Source organism: Oryzias latipes, chromosome 3 (assembly GCF_002234675.1).
Source record: "Oryzias latipes chromosome 3, ASM223467v1".
Taxonomy (NCBI): domain Eukaryota; kingdom Metazoa; phylum Chordata; class Actinopteri; order Beloniformes; family Adrianichthyidae; genus Oryzias; species Oryzias latipes.
This window is the reverse complement of record NC_019861.2, coordinates 26,299,851-26,314,503: the sequence shown is the minus strand read 5'-3', so window position 1 is coordinate 26,314,503 and position 14,653 is coordinate 26,299,851. Positions and strand designations below refer to the sequence as shown.

At 40.8% G+C, this 14,653-nt stretch overlaps 1 protein-coding gene across 2 annotated transcripts in view; it reads left to right on the top strand.

The window, feature by feature from the left end:
- The window catches only part of nfatc3 (nuclear factor of activated T cells 3), a 62,620-nt gene extending 50,311 nt beyond the window's left edge, over positions 1-12,309 (top strand). For both annotated transcript variants that reach the window (XM_004067396.4, XM_011492734.3), the window contains exon 10: positions 10,250-12,309. In XM_004067396.4, the coding sequence (XP_004067444.1) occupies positions 10,250-10,326 (77 nt within the window). In that variant the 3' untranslated portion in view covers positions 10,327-12,309. The remainder of the gene's footprint in view (positions 1-10,249) is intronic.
- The last annotated feature ends 2,344 nt before the right edge of the window (positions 12,310-14,653 follow it).

Genomic DNA, 14,653 nt, shown 5'->3' with positions numbered 1-14,653 from the left:
TGATCAAACGATGCACCGAAGACGACTAAATCCCTTCCTAAAGTACAACCTAACCTGTATGGTTAGTTATAATGACAAATGTCAGAAATACTGAAGGTTTTCTGTTGTTCTTTGTAAATTAGTAAATAAGCTGTTTATGTTAAAATGGACTCATCAACCATTTGTCTGATTTTCTTTGCAGTAAAATCTTTAGTGTTTACAACAGAGAGTAAAGCTTTATTTACCAATGATTCAGCACCTATTTCATTTACTCTCATTGCTTAGTCAATAGTGTTTGACTGAAAGGCTAATAGCACCTTTGTGACGTGAGACTCGTAAAACAGTTTAAGCCCTGCTTAATTAAAGTTGATGACATTATTTGGCCCTTAACGAGTGTGTGATAAGTGTCATTACAACAAGAGAAACCGGCTTTCTGATGCAACTGTCATCATTTTCTCTGTTGGGGTGACGTGGCATCACCTTCCAGCTTCAGATTTCTCCAAAGACCACGATTTTACGGAACGACGGAAGTTGTTGTTGAAAGGTACTATGTGCCGCTTTTGTACGATGAAGAGTTTGCCGTACGAACAATGAAATGGTGCAGCCGAGTGTCAGTTTTGATGAGCAGGAATGGGAAATGTGTGTGCAGAAAGTGCTCTAGTTAGCAAGCAGATGGTCCCTGTGACGCACATCAGAGCATGCTCGGCGTTTGTGTGTGTGTGTGTAGCAGGGAGATGGTCTATTATGCTTATGTAAATCTATTTGCTGTTGTGGAGGTGTGTGTTGGGTGGCTGTGCATGCATATGTGTTTGTGTGCAGGCAGAGCACGAGATGCAGGAGGTGTAAAAACAGGCGGAGAGACAGATGGACAGACAAAATCACAATCCATCCTCTCTGCAGGGTCTCACAGCGAAGACATTCACACTGAAATGTAGTTAGCAACTAAAATAGAAATGCATATATTTTAATTAAATGTTCAGAAATATAGTTGCATTGTTTGAAAAGGATCAGATGTTCTGTCATCTTTTTGTTGCATTATAAAACAACACGCATAAAATAGGGATTTGCTGTAGAGGATCAGATTATCACCCACATGAATTTTTTATTATAGTATGAAAATGTTGTGCAAACACTTGTCAGCCTTTGTGTGGGGCTACTCAATTAACAGAAGTGGCTTAAAGGATGGCCTCTCATGTGACCAATTATAGCTGTCATGGTGACAGTCTGAGGCGGGTGCAGAGCCGTGCATTTAGCTCATTAATCTGCACATGACTGTGGTCATGCTCTGCATGAAGTGGAGGGAACAGTGGTGGGACTGTCTCTGTGCGTTTGTCTGAAACTGTCTGATGACAGGGTGTGCTGGGGGTCTTTCCCTGCATCTTTTTAACATTTTTTTGTTAGCTGGACTCCTCCCAAAATGTAGACCTGCAAACGTAGAGCTCAGCTGAGTGACGTCCAGAGACGTCCAAACGTTCTCCTGGAGATGGAATCAAATAAATATTGCAAGTGCTTGAACATGCACTTCATTTCTTTGTTGTAAGAATTATATTTCCTTGTCTTTTTTGTTGCTTTTAACACTTTTGAAATTCTGACTTTAGTAGGTTCCGATTCATGCATCTTCACGTAATTCGTGTTTTAGGGGGATTAAAGATCTCCTACAGTGGGGAGTACTGGTTAGAATGACCAACAAAATCAGACAAAGTGACTGAAACATCAACTCTCCCACAAGTTTGTGCAGCCCAGACTAAAACTGAAAAACTGTCCCCAGAAAGAGGGGAGTTCCCCCATGTCTCAACTGAAGACCTCCATGTACGCTGACTGTGGGAATTTAACCGCAGCGTTGTTTGAGTAACCGACATGTAAATCAGAAAGAGGAAATCGCTCTTTTGCTGCGTGAATCACTGGAATACTTTTAGCTCAGGGCTACCTACAACACGCTGAGGGGAAGAAAAAAGATTACCAGAAAAACAAACAGAAGATCAAATGTTTGGTAACCTGATGGTGTAGAGAAAGTTCTGTCCAGAAAAAGCAGCAGCGATGGCGGTGGCGAGTCTGTTCTCCTGCTGTTGCTCTTCAGAGCAGCTGCAGCAACAGAAACCCTCCATCATTCTGTTTCTCTCCTCAGACACCAAACACTCTGTTTGACATTTAAATAGCAGTTATTCTGTTCACTCTGCTTGAGTAAACACAAAAGGCAACTTTTTTTTTTCTCTGTCAACTATTTCTGTTTTCTTCAATCCAATTAAATGCATTTATTGACATTTTTTTACACAGACTCCATAGGACACACATTTTGAAATGATCTGCAAGTCAGCTCAAGCTGTTTTGATTCAAAAACAAAAAAACTAAAAACTTATAGCCTAATATTGCATTTCTGAGGATTGCTTTTTTTCCCAAATCGTTTTGAATCAGGAGCGGTTTAAAAAAAACAAACAACCCCTTTTAAAAAAAACGTTAATTTGTGACTTTGCAGCTACAATCGGCAGGCCACAAGCTTCCTGGCCACATTCTGATGCATCCATTTGCAGACAAATAGATCCATGGACGTCTCGGTTTTCCTCATCCAAGCTGGTGTCGGACTCAAAACTGTACGGCTGGAGAGAACCAATGTTGCTCGCCATTTTTGTTGCACCGCCAATGTTTAGGTTTGGATTTCTAACCTAGCGGGTGAGAGTATAAACAAAGGGATGATGGGAAGAAGGGGCAGGTTTACTCCACACCAATGGTCCCGCCCACAACGCTGAGGCGAATGACAGGCGATGTACTCCTGCCGCTCTGCAGAAACTGTCCTAGAAAATGACAGTTTTTTGATTTTGGCCTAAAAACATCATAATTATAATTAAAAGAGCACTGGGAACAATTTGAAAATAGACCAAAAGAGGATTTATAGTGGGACTTTCAACTGCTATGAGCCTGCACTGCTCTTATTATGAAAAGCACATCGTTTGTCATCTGTAATTTATTTTATTTTACATGTGTTACAATTTAAAATCTTTCAAACCATGACATTTGCTATGTGCTCAGGTTTCTGCTCTGACATGCAAACAGCCTGTTCCTCATGGCAAAACATGATCAACTCCACCTAACTGCATTCATGCTTTTGCAGTCCCGTTCTGCGGTGCTGCAGCAGGTCGAAGACTTGCCCTTTTTCAATACATGCAACTTTATTAACAGCTTGCAGTCAGGATGGTTCCAGAGAAGCCTTGAGATGTTTGCTTGGCTTAACTTTTTTAAGAGAGGTCCCAGCTTTGTTTTGTTTTGAGAAGAACATATCGTCTGTCTACAAATGCCACCTAATCAACTTTGCTAATCATTTCAGAAACAGTCAAAGCTGCATTAGCTCATTTCTGTCAGTGGATCTATACATAAAAATACAGTCGAGGCTTAAAATGAACAGAAAGAGCATTTTGTTTTGCATGCTTGGACTTTCCATTTGTAATGCACGATGAAAGTGACATACTATGCCTCATGTTTTAAATGTTTGGGCCTAGTGTATGACTAAGAGCCAATAAGCAACCGCAAAAAGCAAAAACAAGCTCTTCATCTGTGAAAAAACTGGACGGAAAATCCCTTTCCATTAAACGCCGGTTTTCAAAAACAATGGCAAGTGTTGGCTGTTCCAGCTTTTACCATGTCCCCTGAAAGAAATGGAAAAGGACTTTCAGAAAGGGAGGGTTTAACGAGTGTACAGCCGAGTTCCTGGCAGGAGCCGCGAGTGGAGGCGCCGCCAGCAGCTGAGGGAACCCTGGAAATCCCTCTGAAGATGAGAGAGATTTAAAAGCCCTCTTGTTTGTTTTTGACATGATAGTTCCAAGTCATTATGAAAGAAACTGCGCCGTCCCTCTTTGTTTCTCTGGAGCCTCTGTTGGTTGGTGCTGCTCCTGCGTGGTTGGACAAACAAACACTGTGTTTTATCATAAACCTGGTAATTGTGGTGCCACATAACAATAAAACTGCTATCTACAAACCGTTTTAAATAAAAATCCTACATTTTATTTTATTACTAGTTAAATCATCCTTTTGTAAAAGTGTTCTTCTAATTCTGATTATGCCATTTTTTAGCTAAAAAAACCTGTGTCGTTTTCTAGGACATAGTTTCTGCAGAGCAGTATCAGAAATTTCCCCTTAGGAGTTGTGGGCGTTACTGTTGGCATGGATTAACCCCACCCCTCTTCCCATCACCCATAACTAAGATATCTGTTTGCACTCTCTCCAACCCCAAGCTAACATTAGCAGTGAAACAAAAATGGCGAGGAATATTGGAGCTGTCCAGTCGTAGTGTTTTGAACCAGATGCCAGCTCGGATAAGGAAAACCAAAACGTACATGGATCCAGCCGTCTGCATCCGGATACATCAGAATGAAGCAGAACAGTGTAGTTTCGGATTCACCACCATTTCAATAAAGAATATTCAAAAATGAAAATTTGAAGCTTCATTTTTACTTATATATGTCCTTCACAATGAGAAAAAAGCCACAAGAAAATGTTAAAAAACTCTATTTTCACTGGAGTAGGTTCTTAACTCATCAAACGTTCACACAGCAAAGGATTTATATATAAATATTTTTTTTTGCAGAATAGTTTTTCTGCGTGACAGAAATGTATTCTTGCAGCTTTTATGCCGATCATTCTGAACCTCTACTGTTAGTTGGTAGGTCTGCTTCTGTGACTTCTTTGTCAAAGTGGAGTCCTCCGGGCATCTGCAGAGAAAAGTGCCCTACATATAAGCCTGCGACTCCTGTAAATCACCTGTGAATCACCCACTGTCACACGAAACGGGAATCCACAGATGATTCACTCAAACCAGCGACTTTGAGAAACCAACTTCATGACCAGTCTCTCTCTTCGCGCTCTCGTCCTCTTTCTCGTTTTCTCCAGAAGTGAAATTGAAGTGAATTCTCTTTCCTGTATGTCTGGAGGATGGAGCTACAACTTCCATGAAGTGACCCTCCATTTCCATCGCGTTTTTTTTTTACTTTACTTTACACCCTCAACGTTTTGTGAAAATGTGTGCATGCCATGCACGGTGGAAACTCTGTCTTCATATTCCAGGCAACACAAGTCTTTCTTATTCCTTTTCCCCTAAACCTTTCCGTTGAGGCGTCCTGTCTTCATTTTCTGGATTTTGAATCCGTTTGCTTAAACCGCTCTGCCAGAGTTCTGCCTTCTAAAGTCAGGGGACGGGGTTGTTTGTCGTGGAGGGTTAGGATCATTTCTGTTCATCTTATCCGTCTCTCAGAAATTTTGTGTGATGTCATCATTATGGAAATGTATGAGGATGAACCCTGAAGTGTGATGACTTAAAAAAAAAAGAAAAATCAATGATATGCAGTGAAGGGATTTTTCTAAGGTTTCTATTCAATAATGAACATCATTGGGTAATTATTTGCTTACAGTCTTCGTCTTTTTTTTTGTTTCCATATGCCTAAACTACGCAGAGAATAGGAAGTCCTCGATGGCAGAGAAATCAGATAACAGCCTACGACCACTTGAAGTAGTTGGAGTAGTAACAGTAGTTCACTGACTGCCTTATGTATATTTTGGCTAGGGAGCCCCCCTCCCAGTCATCTTAAGAGGATCTCCCTCCGGCTGAGACATTCAGAGCCACAGTTACTACGGCAGGCAGCGCTGAATCACCGGCTTTCTGTTGCACCGTCATGAATAATAGCAGTAAACCCGAGAAAACACTATCGGCATATGAAACCCGTCAGAAGCTGCGCGCCACTCAAACCTCTCTTTCACTTCTGAAGTATTGATGTGTGGAGCTCAGAATATAACAGTCACCCTCTTTAAGAAAGAAAATCAACACTAATATAGTTTTTCTTGACCTTCGACCTTCAAGGAATCCGACTCTTAAAAAAAAAAGTTTATCTCAAGCTGTATTTGTTTATTTTATGCATCACTTTACAGACAGATTTTTATGTTTTTTAAAGCAGGAAGTCATCCGCTGACGGTGTGCATTTTCTTCGATTAACATTTTTATTTTTCATATTTGGAACAGTTTTTCTTTGCGTTGTCAGTCTGACGAATCGTGCAGGGAAATCTCTGCTGCTGCATCTTTCGGAGAAAACCGTGTGAATCAGATTGATATGAGTCACAATAAGGCCGAACTCCATTGAGCAGCAGCTTTTTGACCCCCCCTTTTTTCTCTCCTTTCTTCTGTTTGACTGCCCTCCCTCCGTCCGTCCGTCCGTCCTCCTCCCTCCCTCGCAGTTATTTATCCGTCCACAAGTTAATGTTTGCCTCTGCACAAATCTAATCAGTTCAGCGGAAGGTGATATGTTTCTGCAGACGCCCACTTAATGTCAGTGTGTCGCACTTCACTCCATGTTGCGCCTATTTCTGTGGTATTTGACACCCAAAGGTAAACAGAGCTGCACAGGGAGCTTCTCACATGCTCTAGAAGCTACAAACCCCTGAGTTTTTTAATCACTTTAGGACAGTAAAGTTCATCAAACCAATTTCAAATGCTTACTTGTCTGTTAGTGACGTGGAACATGCACAAAAGCGGAGCTCTTATCGGTACAGCTGCTCTGTTAACAGCTGTAAGTCACTGTTTGCTCTGAGCCCAGCTGCGTCTCTCGTCTTTCAAAAGGTCGCAGGCCTCAGCAGAGATGTCGCCGTCCTTTCTTTCTTTTTCACACTTGAGTTGCGTGACAAAGTGGATCAGCGCCCGTCCTAAAGCTCCACCCTGGCGCTGCACTGCGCATGTAAAGGTAGAAGCGTTTGTCGGGCCGCAGCCGCCTTGGTGTGCGCGTGGTGTCAGCTTGACGGCGTAGGTGAAGATGGTTGACATGGAAAAGGAAAAGCCTCCCACGCTAACAGGATGATGCGAGTGATGGTGGCCAGACACAAAAGCAAGCAGCAGAAAAAGGAAATAATTCAAGTTAGAGCTCTGAATCAAACCTTTCTCCAATAAATCATTGAAGAAAAGCTACTTTGAGTCAGTTGTATTTGAATTTGTTTACAATAAATGTAATTGTAAACTAAATATATACAGTTGTTATAATCTAATAATGAAGGAGGGCTGATAATTAACTCCGGTTTGAAGCTTTTTTTCTAATGATTTTTAAATTAACATAAGATTTCCATTTCCCATCAAAATACACCCAGCTGGGTTCAGTTGCTCATGGACTGACTGACTCACCCCCCTCCCCTGAGTTACAGTAACATACAGTGGAGGACAAAACTGTTGGTAACCCTCAGTTAAAGAAAGAAAGAAAGTCCACAATGCTGACTGAAATGACTTGAAACGTTCAAAAGTAACAAATTAAAATTGATAGAAAATTAAATAATCAAAATCAGCCATTACTTTTGAGTTGTTGATTAACAGAATTATTTAAAAAAACAAACTAATGAAATAGGGCTGGACAAAAATGATGGTACCTAATGACTTAATATTTTCTTGTACAATCTTTTGAGGCCATCACTGCAATTGAACGGTTTCTGCATTTCTCAATGAGCCTTCTGCACCTGTCCACATGTATTTTGGCCCACTCCTCATGAGCAAACTGCTCCAGTTGTTTGACGGGTGTCTTCTCCAAATGGCATGTTTCAGCTCCTTCCACAGATGCTCAATGGGATTCAGATCTGGGCTCATAGAAGGCCACTTCAGAATAGTCCAATGCTTTTCTCTGAGCCATTCTTGGGTTTTTTTTGGCTGTGTGTTTTGGATGGTTGTCCTGTTGGAAGACCCATGACCTGCGACTGAGACCAAGCTTTCTGACACTAAGCAGCACATTTCTATCCAGAATGCCTTGATAATCTGGAGATTTCATTTTACCTTGCACCACTTCAATCCATGTTTCACAGTGGGGACAGTGTTCTTTTTGTTGTATGCTTTATTTTTGTCTACGAGCTGATGTGCCTCACTAAAAAGCTCCAGTTTTGTCTCATCTGTCCAAAGGACATTTTCCCAGAAGCTTTGTGGCTTGTCAACATGCATTTTTGCAAATTCCAGTCTGGCTTTTTTATGATTTCCTTTCAACAGTGGTGTGCTCCTTGGTCGTCTCCCATGAAGTCCACTCTGGCTCAAACAATGACGAATGGTGCGATCTGACACTGATGTACCTTGATCTAGGAGTTCACCTTTAATGTCTAATTATTAATTGTTCTGGGCTATTTGGGATACTGTTCCAACTATCCGTCTCCTCAATTTGTCATCAATTTTCTTCTTCCAGTCACGTCCAGGGAGGTTGGCTACTGTCCCGTGGGTCTTAAACGTCTGAATAATCTGTTCCACTGTCGTCACAGGAACTTCAAGCTGCTTAGAGATGGTTTTTTAGCCTTTACCTTTACCATGTTTGTCTATAATTTTGTTTCTAATGTCCTGGGACAATTCTCTCCTCGCTTTCTGTTGTCCATGTTCAGTGTGGTCCACACCTTTTCACCAAATAGAAACATGACTATTTGTCTCCCTTTAAATAGGCAGACTGACTGATTATGGCTTTGAAAACAGCTGTGATGTCAATCAAAGGACATACCTGAGTTCATCATGACCCCCTGGACAATTAGTTATTGGGTACCATCATTTTTGTCCAGCCCTATTTCATTAGTTTGTTTTTTTAAATAATTATGTTAACAACTCAAAAGTAATGGCTGATTTTGATTATTTAATTTTCAATCAATTTTAATTTATTGTTACTTTTGAACGTTTCAAGTCATTTCAGTGAGCATTGTGGACTTTCTTTCTTCAACTGAGGGGTTCCAACAATTTTGTCCACCACTGTATTTGTTTGTTCTGTTCTGGGGAAGGTCCTAGCTCACATGTGGACTGTCATGTACAGACAGGTCTTTCTGGAAGCCTCCCAGTCCCCAGACTAGGCCACAGGTCTGTGCTACGCCCTCCCCAAACCAGTTGGCCCGCCTCGTTTGTGCACGCCTGACCTTTAATCGTCACTTTTAGGGAAAACCACATGAAGCCCCGGCTCCCCAGACAAAAGCTGAGCCCCCACGTGTTTTAGTGGAAACTAGATTTTCCATACATTTCTAATAAAACATTTAAAAAAAAAAAAAGGTTTCCTCTGTCTTTCTGCCCTCATGTCTTCCTCACCGCGTCAAAGTCATTTTTGTTGATCTCCTTCACGGCTGCAGTCTTTACGAGCTCCCTGCTGTGTTTCTTGTGGTCCCACTGTGAGTGCTGTAAAACAACCATGCAGGCGGCCTGAAAGAGGGGGGGGGGGGGGGGAGCTGCAACTCTCATAGAGACGACTCTTATTTGTTTAAATGCCTCTTTGGGATCAACTTTACTGGTTGAAAAGAAGATTGCTCACCAGGTCAAGTGAAGCAGCAAAATGGTTCAAGCTTTGATGGAGTAAAGGACGGTCACTCCTGTGAGCTCCACACACTTCAGCAAGAGTCCCTCAGTGTTGGTGGAAGCTGTTGAATAATCACGACACAACAGCGACTTAGTGGTGCAGAAGTCCTTCAGCTTCTCCATGTTGACATTTTGTCCATTTCTGAGAAGTCGGTGTGGAACGCCACTGCCCTCTGCTGGACACAACTGCACATTGCTTCAAGATGATTTCACGGAAGAGAGCCGACAAAGAAATAAATCTGTATTATCTTTATTTTTGTGGATGTAAAAGTTGATTATAAACTCAGAGTGAATCAAATCATGATTATCATTGGTCCAAACTCTTAACTTTAACCAGTTAACTTGTCAAACCTTGACGTAATACGACAGTGCCATGGTATAAACTCATTGTTAAAGACCCGCTCCAATGAAAAGGGTGTTTTTGGTGGATCAACATGTTCTTTTGGCATTTTTCTGGCACGTGTAAAGAAAATTAAGCTCAAACTTGCATTTCTGAGTATTTGTTTATTCAAATTGTTGTGAATCAGGAGCAGATTAAAAAAATAACTTTTGAAAAGAGTTGTATTTGTGACGTAGAAGATTAGCGAGCTCCCTGCTCCACGCTGCAATGGGGTCTCGCCCACAACTCAGAGTTGAATTTCTAATGAACTCCTGCTGCTCTGCAGAAACTAAGTCCTAGAAAACAACACAGCATTTTTAATATTGGCTTAAAACGGCATAATCATAATTTAAAAACCACTGGGAACATTTTTACAGTAGATCAAGAGATGATCAGAGTGGGACTTTGATTAAAATGATTAAAATAACATTTACTAATTGAAAATATGATGTCTTGAAAGGTAGGGTGCATTTATGACCCATGCATAGAGCTCAAGAATATTTACATTAGTCAAAAAATGATCATTTTTTAGTAGAAACAGTTTAAATTGTTGTTTTTCTGTCTTTTTCCTGCAGTGAACGAAATCATCGGCAGAGACATGTCCCAGGCACCAAGTGCTCACGGTCCTCCATCAGCTCACAACCAGTCGTAGTGTCACCTGAACTCCCCCTCAAAGGTCCACCTCGCCCCTCCATCTGTCAACCTGCAAACTCCTCAACTCAGACAAGGACTCGGGTCCTGGTCCAGGTTCTGGTCCGGGTGGCAGAAGAGGACAGCGGAGCCCTGAAGCCCCCCTGAGTGACCTGACACCTGAAGCTCAGTTCTTACATGTAAAGGGAAACGTGGCGCCAAACGGATCCCAGCTGTCCGCCAGCGCTCAGGCCCGAGTTTGACCTCCTGTCTTCCTGAGCCCTCGGCTCTGCGCTCCGAAGTGTTTCCATCCCCTTCTCACCAGCATGAAGAGGACTAGCACACAGAACGGAAGAGGCGAACACTTCCAGAGGTTTGACGGTGTGAGCATCAGCAGAAGAGAAGCCACATTTGACTTCAGATACTGGATTCTAAAAAAACTGACGCCCTGATTGACGGGCCTGCCTTTCAGAGGCCTGCTGTCCAGACATTTCAGTGACGCATCCCGCCCTCCTTTCTGATGAAACCTTCTCCTCTGGTTTTCAGAGTGCAACATTCCACATCTTACAGTAGCCTTGCAGCTGTTAAGAAATCTATAGATTAATCCTCACACGGCTTTCTTTTTCTGGCTTTTCTGTTATGCCTGTTTCTTTTTTTCCTCTCTTTTTAGCTGAACAAATGCCTTATTGATATGTATCAGCTTTGAATGGTAGCAAAAGCTTTCTGTTGTTTTGCACAGTTTGAGGATCATATGTTTTTGTTTAGGAGCCGCTGTGGAGCCTGTGTGTTTGGGATTTTTATGAATCGCCCATTATTTTTTCTGTCAAACAGAAGCGTTCTCATTGGTCCACAGAGACGGCACTCTCTAAAATTTCAGTTTAATCTCCCAGAGGCCTTTGTGTGCCTTCGATTTTCTTACAGCGGACGAGAAACGATCGGAAAGTATTTGAAACGTTCAGACGTCTTTCTGTTGTACGTTGTTTTTCTTTTGGTCCTCATTTCATTGAACAAGTTGAAATCCCAAAGTCGATGAGGTCTTCCACTCCACCCTGCTCACAACAATCACCGTTTGCTGTTAACACTGGCAGACTGGTGCGTCCTTTCATCACAGATATGCAGCGCCGACATGGCAGTGATAACACGAACTCCGGTCAGGGAGGACGGAGACTTGAGCTGAGCAACTCGAGCTTTTTTAAAAGCTTGAAACTCGTTTCCAGCTGAAATGATTCTGCTATGCATTCATGCTTTCTTTATGCTTAAAAAACGACAAAAAAAAGACCTTGATGCCTGTATAGGTAGACACTTGTCTTTGCAGATGCTGGGCTGGTTCTGTTCAAATCCTGTGGAAGCCTCTCGATGGCTTCTGGGGCACACGCGTGTGTGTGAGTGTGAGTTATGGTGAATGGCAGTCATTTGCATCAAGATCCTATAAAAAAAAAGAAAAAAGAGGATTGGGTCCTATTTTCCAATAACAAAAGCACTTGTGTGTTGAGTCTATGCAAACCGCAGCAAAAGTGAGCTCTAACACAAACTCAGAAGCAACATTTTTCTGGATAAATGAAAAGAGAATTCATGTGGTGGGAATATCATACCACTATGTGAACCCTTCAGATGCCTTAACTCTTGTTCGTATGCTGTTCTCTGCCCTGGCCTAGGTCAGGATTCTAGTTTCTTCCTGTTTGTTTTTTCACATTAAGACGAGTTCTGCAGCTCAAGAGACAAAAGAGTGAAACAAAACCAGCATTGACGGTAAACTCTGGCTGCCGTCTGCTTCGGCCACAACCAAAGAGCGAACAACTTGTTCCTGTTTTAAGTGACGGCGAAGCAGTGGATTCTATTTTTGATACTTTGAAATGGATGTCATTCCTACAAACGGCTGAGGACATGTATGACTCTGTCTAGATGGCATACATGTTTTTGTGTGGGTGTCTAGATGCACAGAAAAACTATTTAGATGTATTTTGTAAAATAAAAGGGAAATACAGGATTAGCTGATGTTTACCAAGCCTTGTATTGTCATTTCTTGTATATTTGTATGTTTAAATTTTTTGCAACTTTTAAGACTGCAGTGCTTTTTGAAATTATACAAAGGGAGTAATACCTTGCATCATACTGTAGGCTCTAATGTAATCAATAAAACAGAAAACTCACTTATGGCGTTATTCATTTTTATTCTGTCAGAGGCACAAATTCTTACATCAATACACCCAATCTATTTAAAAAAAACATTAAAAATTTGTTTATTTTTCTTGCTTTTACATTTCTTACGATGAAAATCTGAAAGTTATTTAACCCTTGTGCTATCTTAGATGACCCCACCCTTACATTGACGTGTTCTCCCTACCATGACAAAGGTGGATAAAGGTGGAAAGATTTCATGTAATTCATGGACACCAGTGAAGATCACAAATAATTGAAGAAAAAAGGTTCAGAGCACTGTCTAGTGCAGGGGTCACCAACCCTGTGCCCGCGGGCGCCAGTGCCCCCCTGTAATACGAGTCTAGAAAATTCATGCATGTTTTTGTGTGTAAAATGAGCAAATAAAAATAGGGCACACAAAAAGTAGTCCTCAAATTATGTTGGTTTTTTTTTTTTGGGGGGGGGGGGGGGGGGCTAGGAGGTTTTTAGTGGCGCCCTTGAAATAGCCCTCGGTCTCAAAAAGGTTGGTGAACCCTGGTCTAGTGGGTCTAGATGACCCAACTCTCAATGTTGAAGTGCCTAGGATAGCACAAGGGATACGAGAAAAGGTCAAAGCAACAAACCTAATTTAGGGAGAGTTTAAAATCTTCCAAATGTTCTGTCATCTGAGAAGAAACATTTTTTTTTTCCTTTTGAGAATTTATGCATCTACTTGAAGGGGAAAAAAAAGTACTCTAAAAGAAATTGGTATCAAAGCAGCAGCAAAACACGGGGGCGGTAGTAGAATGATGTGAGAGTTCCCTTCAGCTTCAGGACCTGGACAACTTGCTAGAATTGATATAATTAAACTCAAATAATTCTGGCAAAAATCACCAAGACCTCAGTTTGTAATGAACTGCTAAAAGATAATTACAAAAGCTTTTAAAATTATTTAAAATCAAAAGAAAATCCTTAGTAAAGGGTAAACTGATCATTGTAAAAATATATATAAAATAAACCAGACTGACAAAAAAATGAATTAGTTTCTCCTTTGAATTATAATAAGTGATGCATAGAATTACCCATAATTAAACCAACGAATCAAAGTTAATGGTGAAGGTGAATCACAGGTGGAAACTTCCTCCATTTTTGTTGAGTGGAAAGGGATCACCGAGGACCACATGACATTTATTAAGAATCTGAAAAAGGATAAGCTAAATAATTGGTCTGATGACGACCTTTTGACAGGTCTGTCATATTTTCCTATTGGTCATAAAGCCTCCAGAATCAACCACAGGGGGGCAGGTTTGTGATTCAACGAGTAACGGGAAGCAGTTCTCATTTCGTTTATTTTTTAAGTTCTGAAATGAGTTTCTCAAAGATTAAAGTTTCTTAGAAAAGCTAAATTTGCTTTAATGTGTAAGGGGTGTAAGTGTCGTCAATAAATTGAGTTTTGAGATCCATAAATGATAAAAATGGAAACAAATATTCATTAACCCTTGTGCTATCTCAGGCACTTAAACATTGGGAGTTGGGTCATCTAGACCCACTAGACAGTGAGCTCCCCATGGCTACCAACCGTTTATCAGTACAAAGTCAACTTTGTCATTAAAATAGCCTACAACCGAGCGAAGTCTTGCGGAAATATTTTAACGATGACTCAAAAAAATGTAAGTCATTGGTTTTGCCAAATATTCATGTTCTTTTGTCTATTTTAGTAGCAAATAGCAATACTTAACAAACGGCTAGGTTTAGTGTGGAGCGCTGCTAATAATGACCCCACCATAAACTACGACGAAAATATTAGTTCCGCTTGATATAAACTTCAACAAATAGCAAAGAAACAGGTTCAATTCAAAAAACACTTTCAATAGTCATTTTTAAAATAAATTTGTATGGATTGTAATCGTCTTAATAATTCAGTTTTAAAAAGTGAAATATTATACAGTGTGGATTTGAATGCCATAACTGCAAAGCATCATGGGAAGTACCTAGGTTTTTCATTTTGCGTCAAAGTTTCCTTCAGTTTTTGGAAAAGAGATTGAAAAACAAAGTATTTCAACTTTTCTTTTTCAATTAGATTTTACTTTGTCATCAAAGCTGAAACAAAACGTGAAGACTCAAGAAAGTCGTTATTCCTAATGGTTGTATCCCACAACCCTTATATAAGGCAAATGAGTTGGACACACCACTAAACATGTTTTAGTGGGTAAACAAAGCGAAAAACAGAA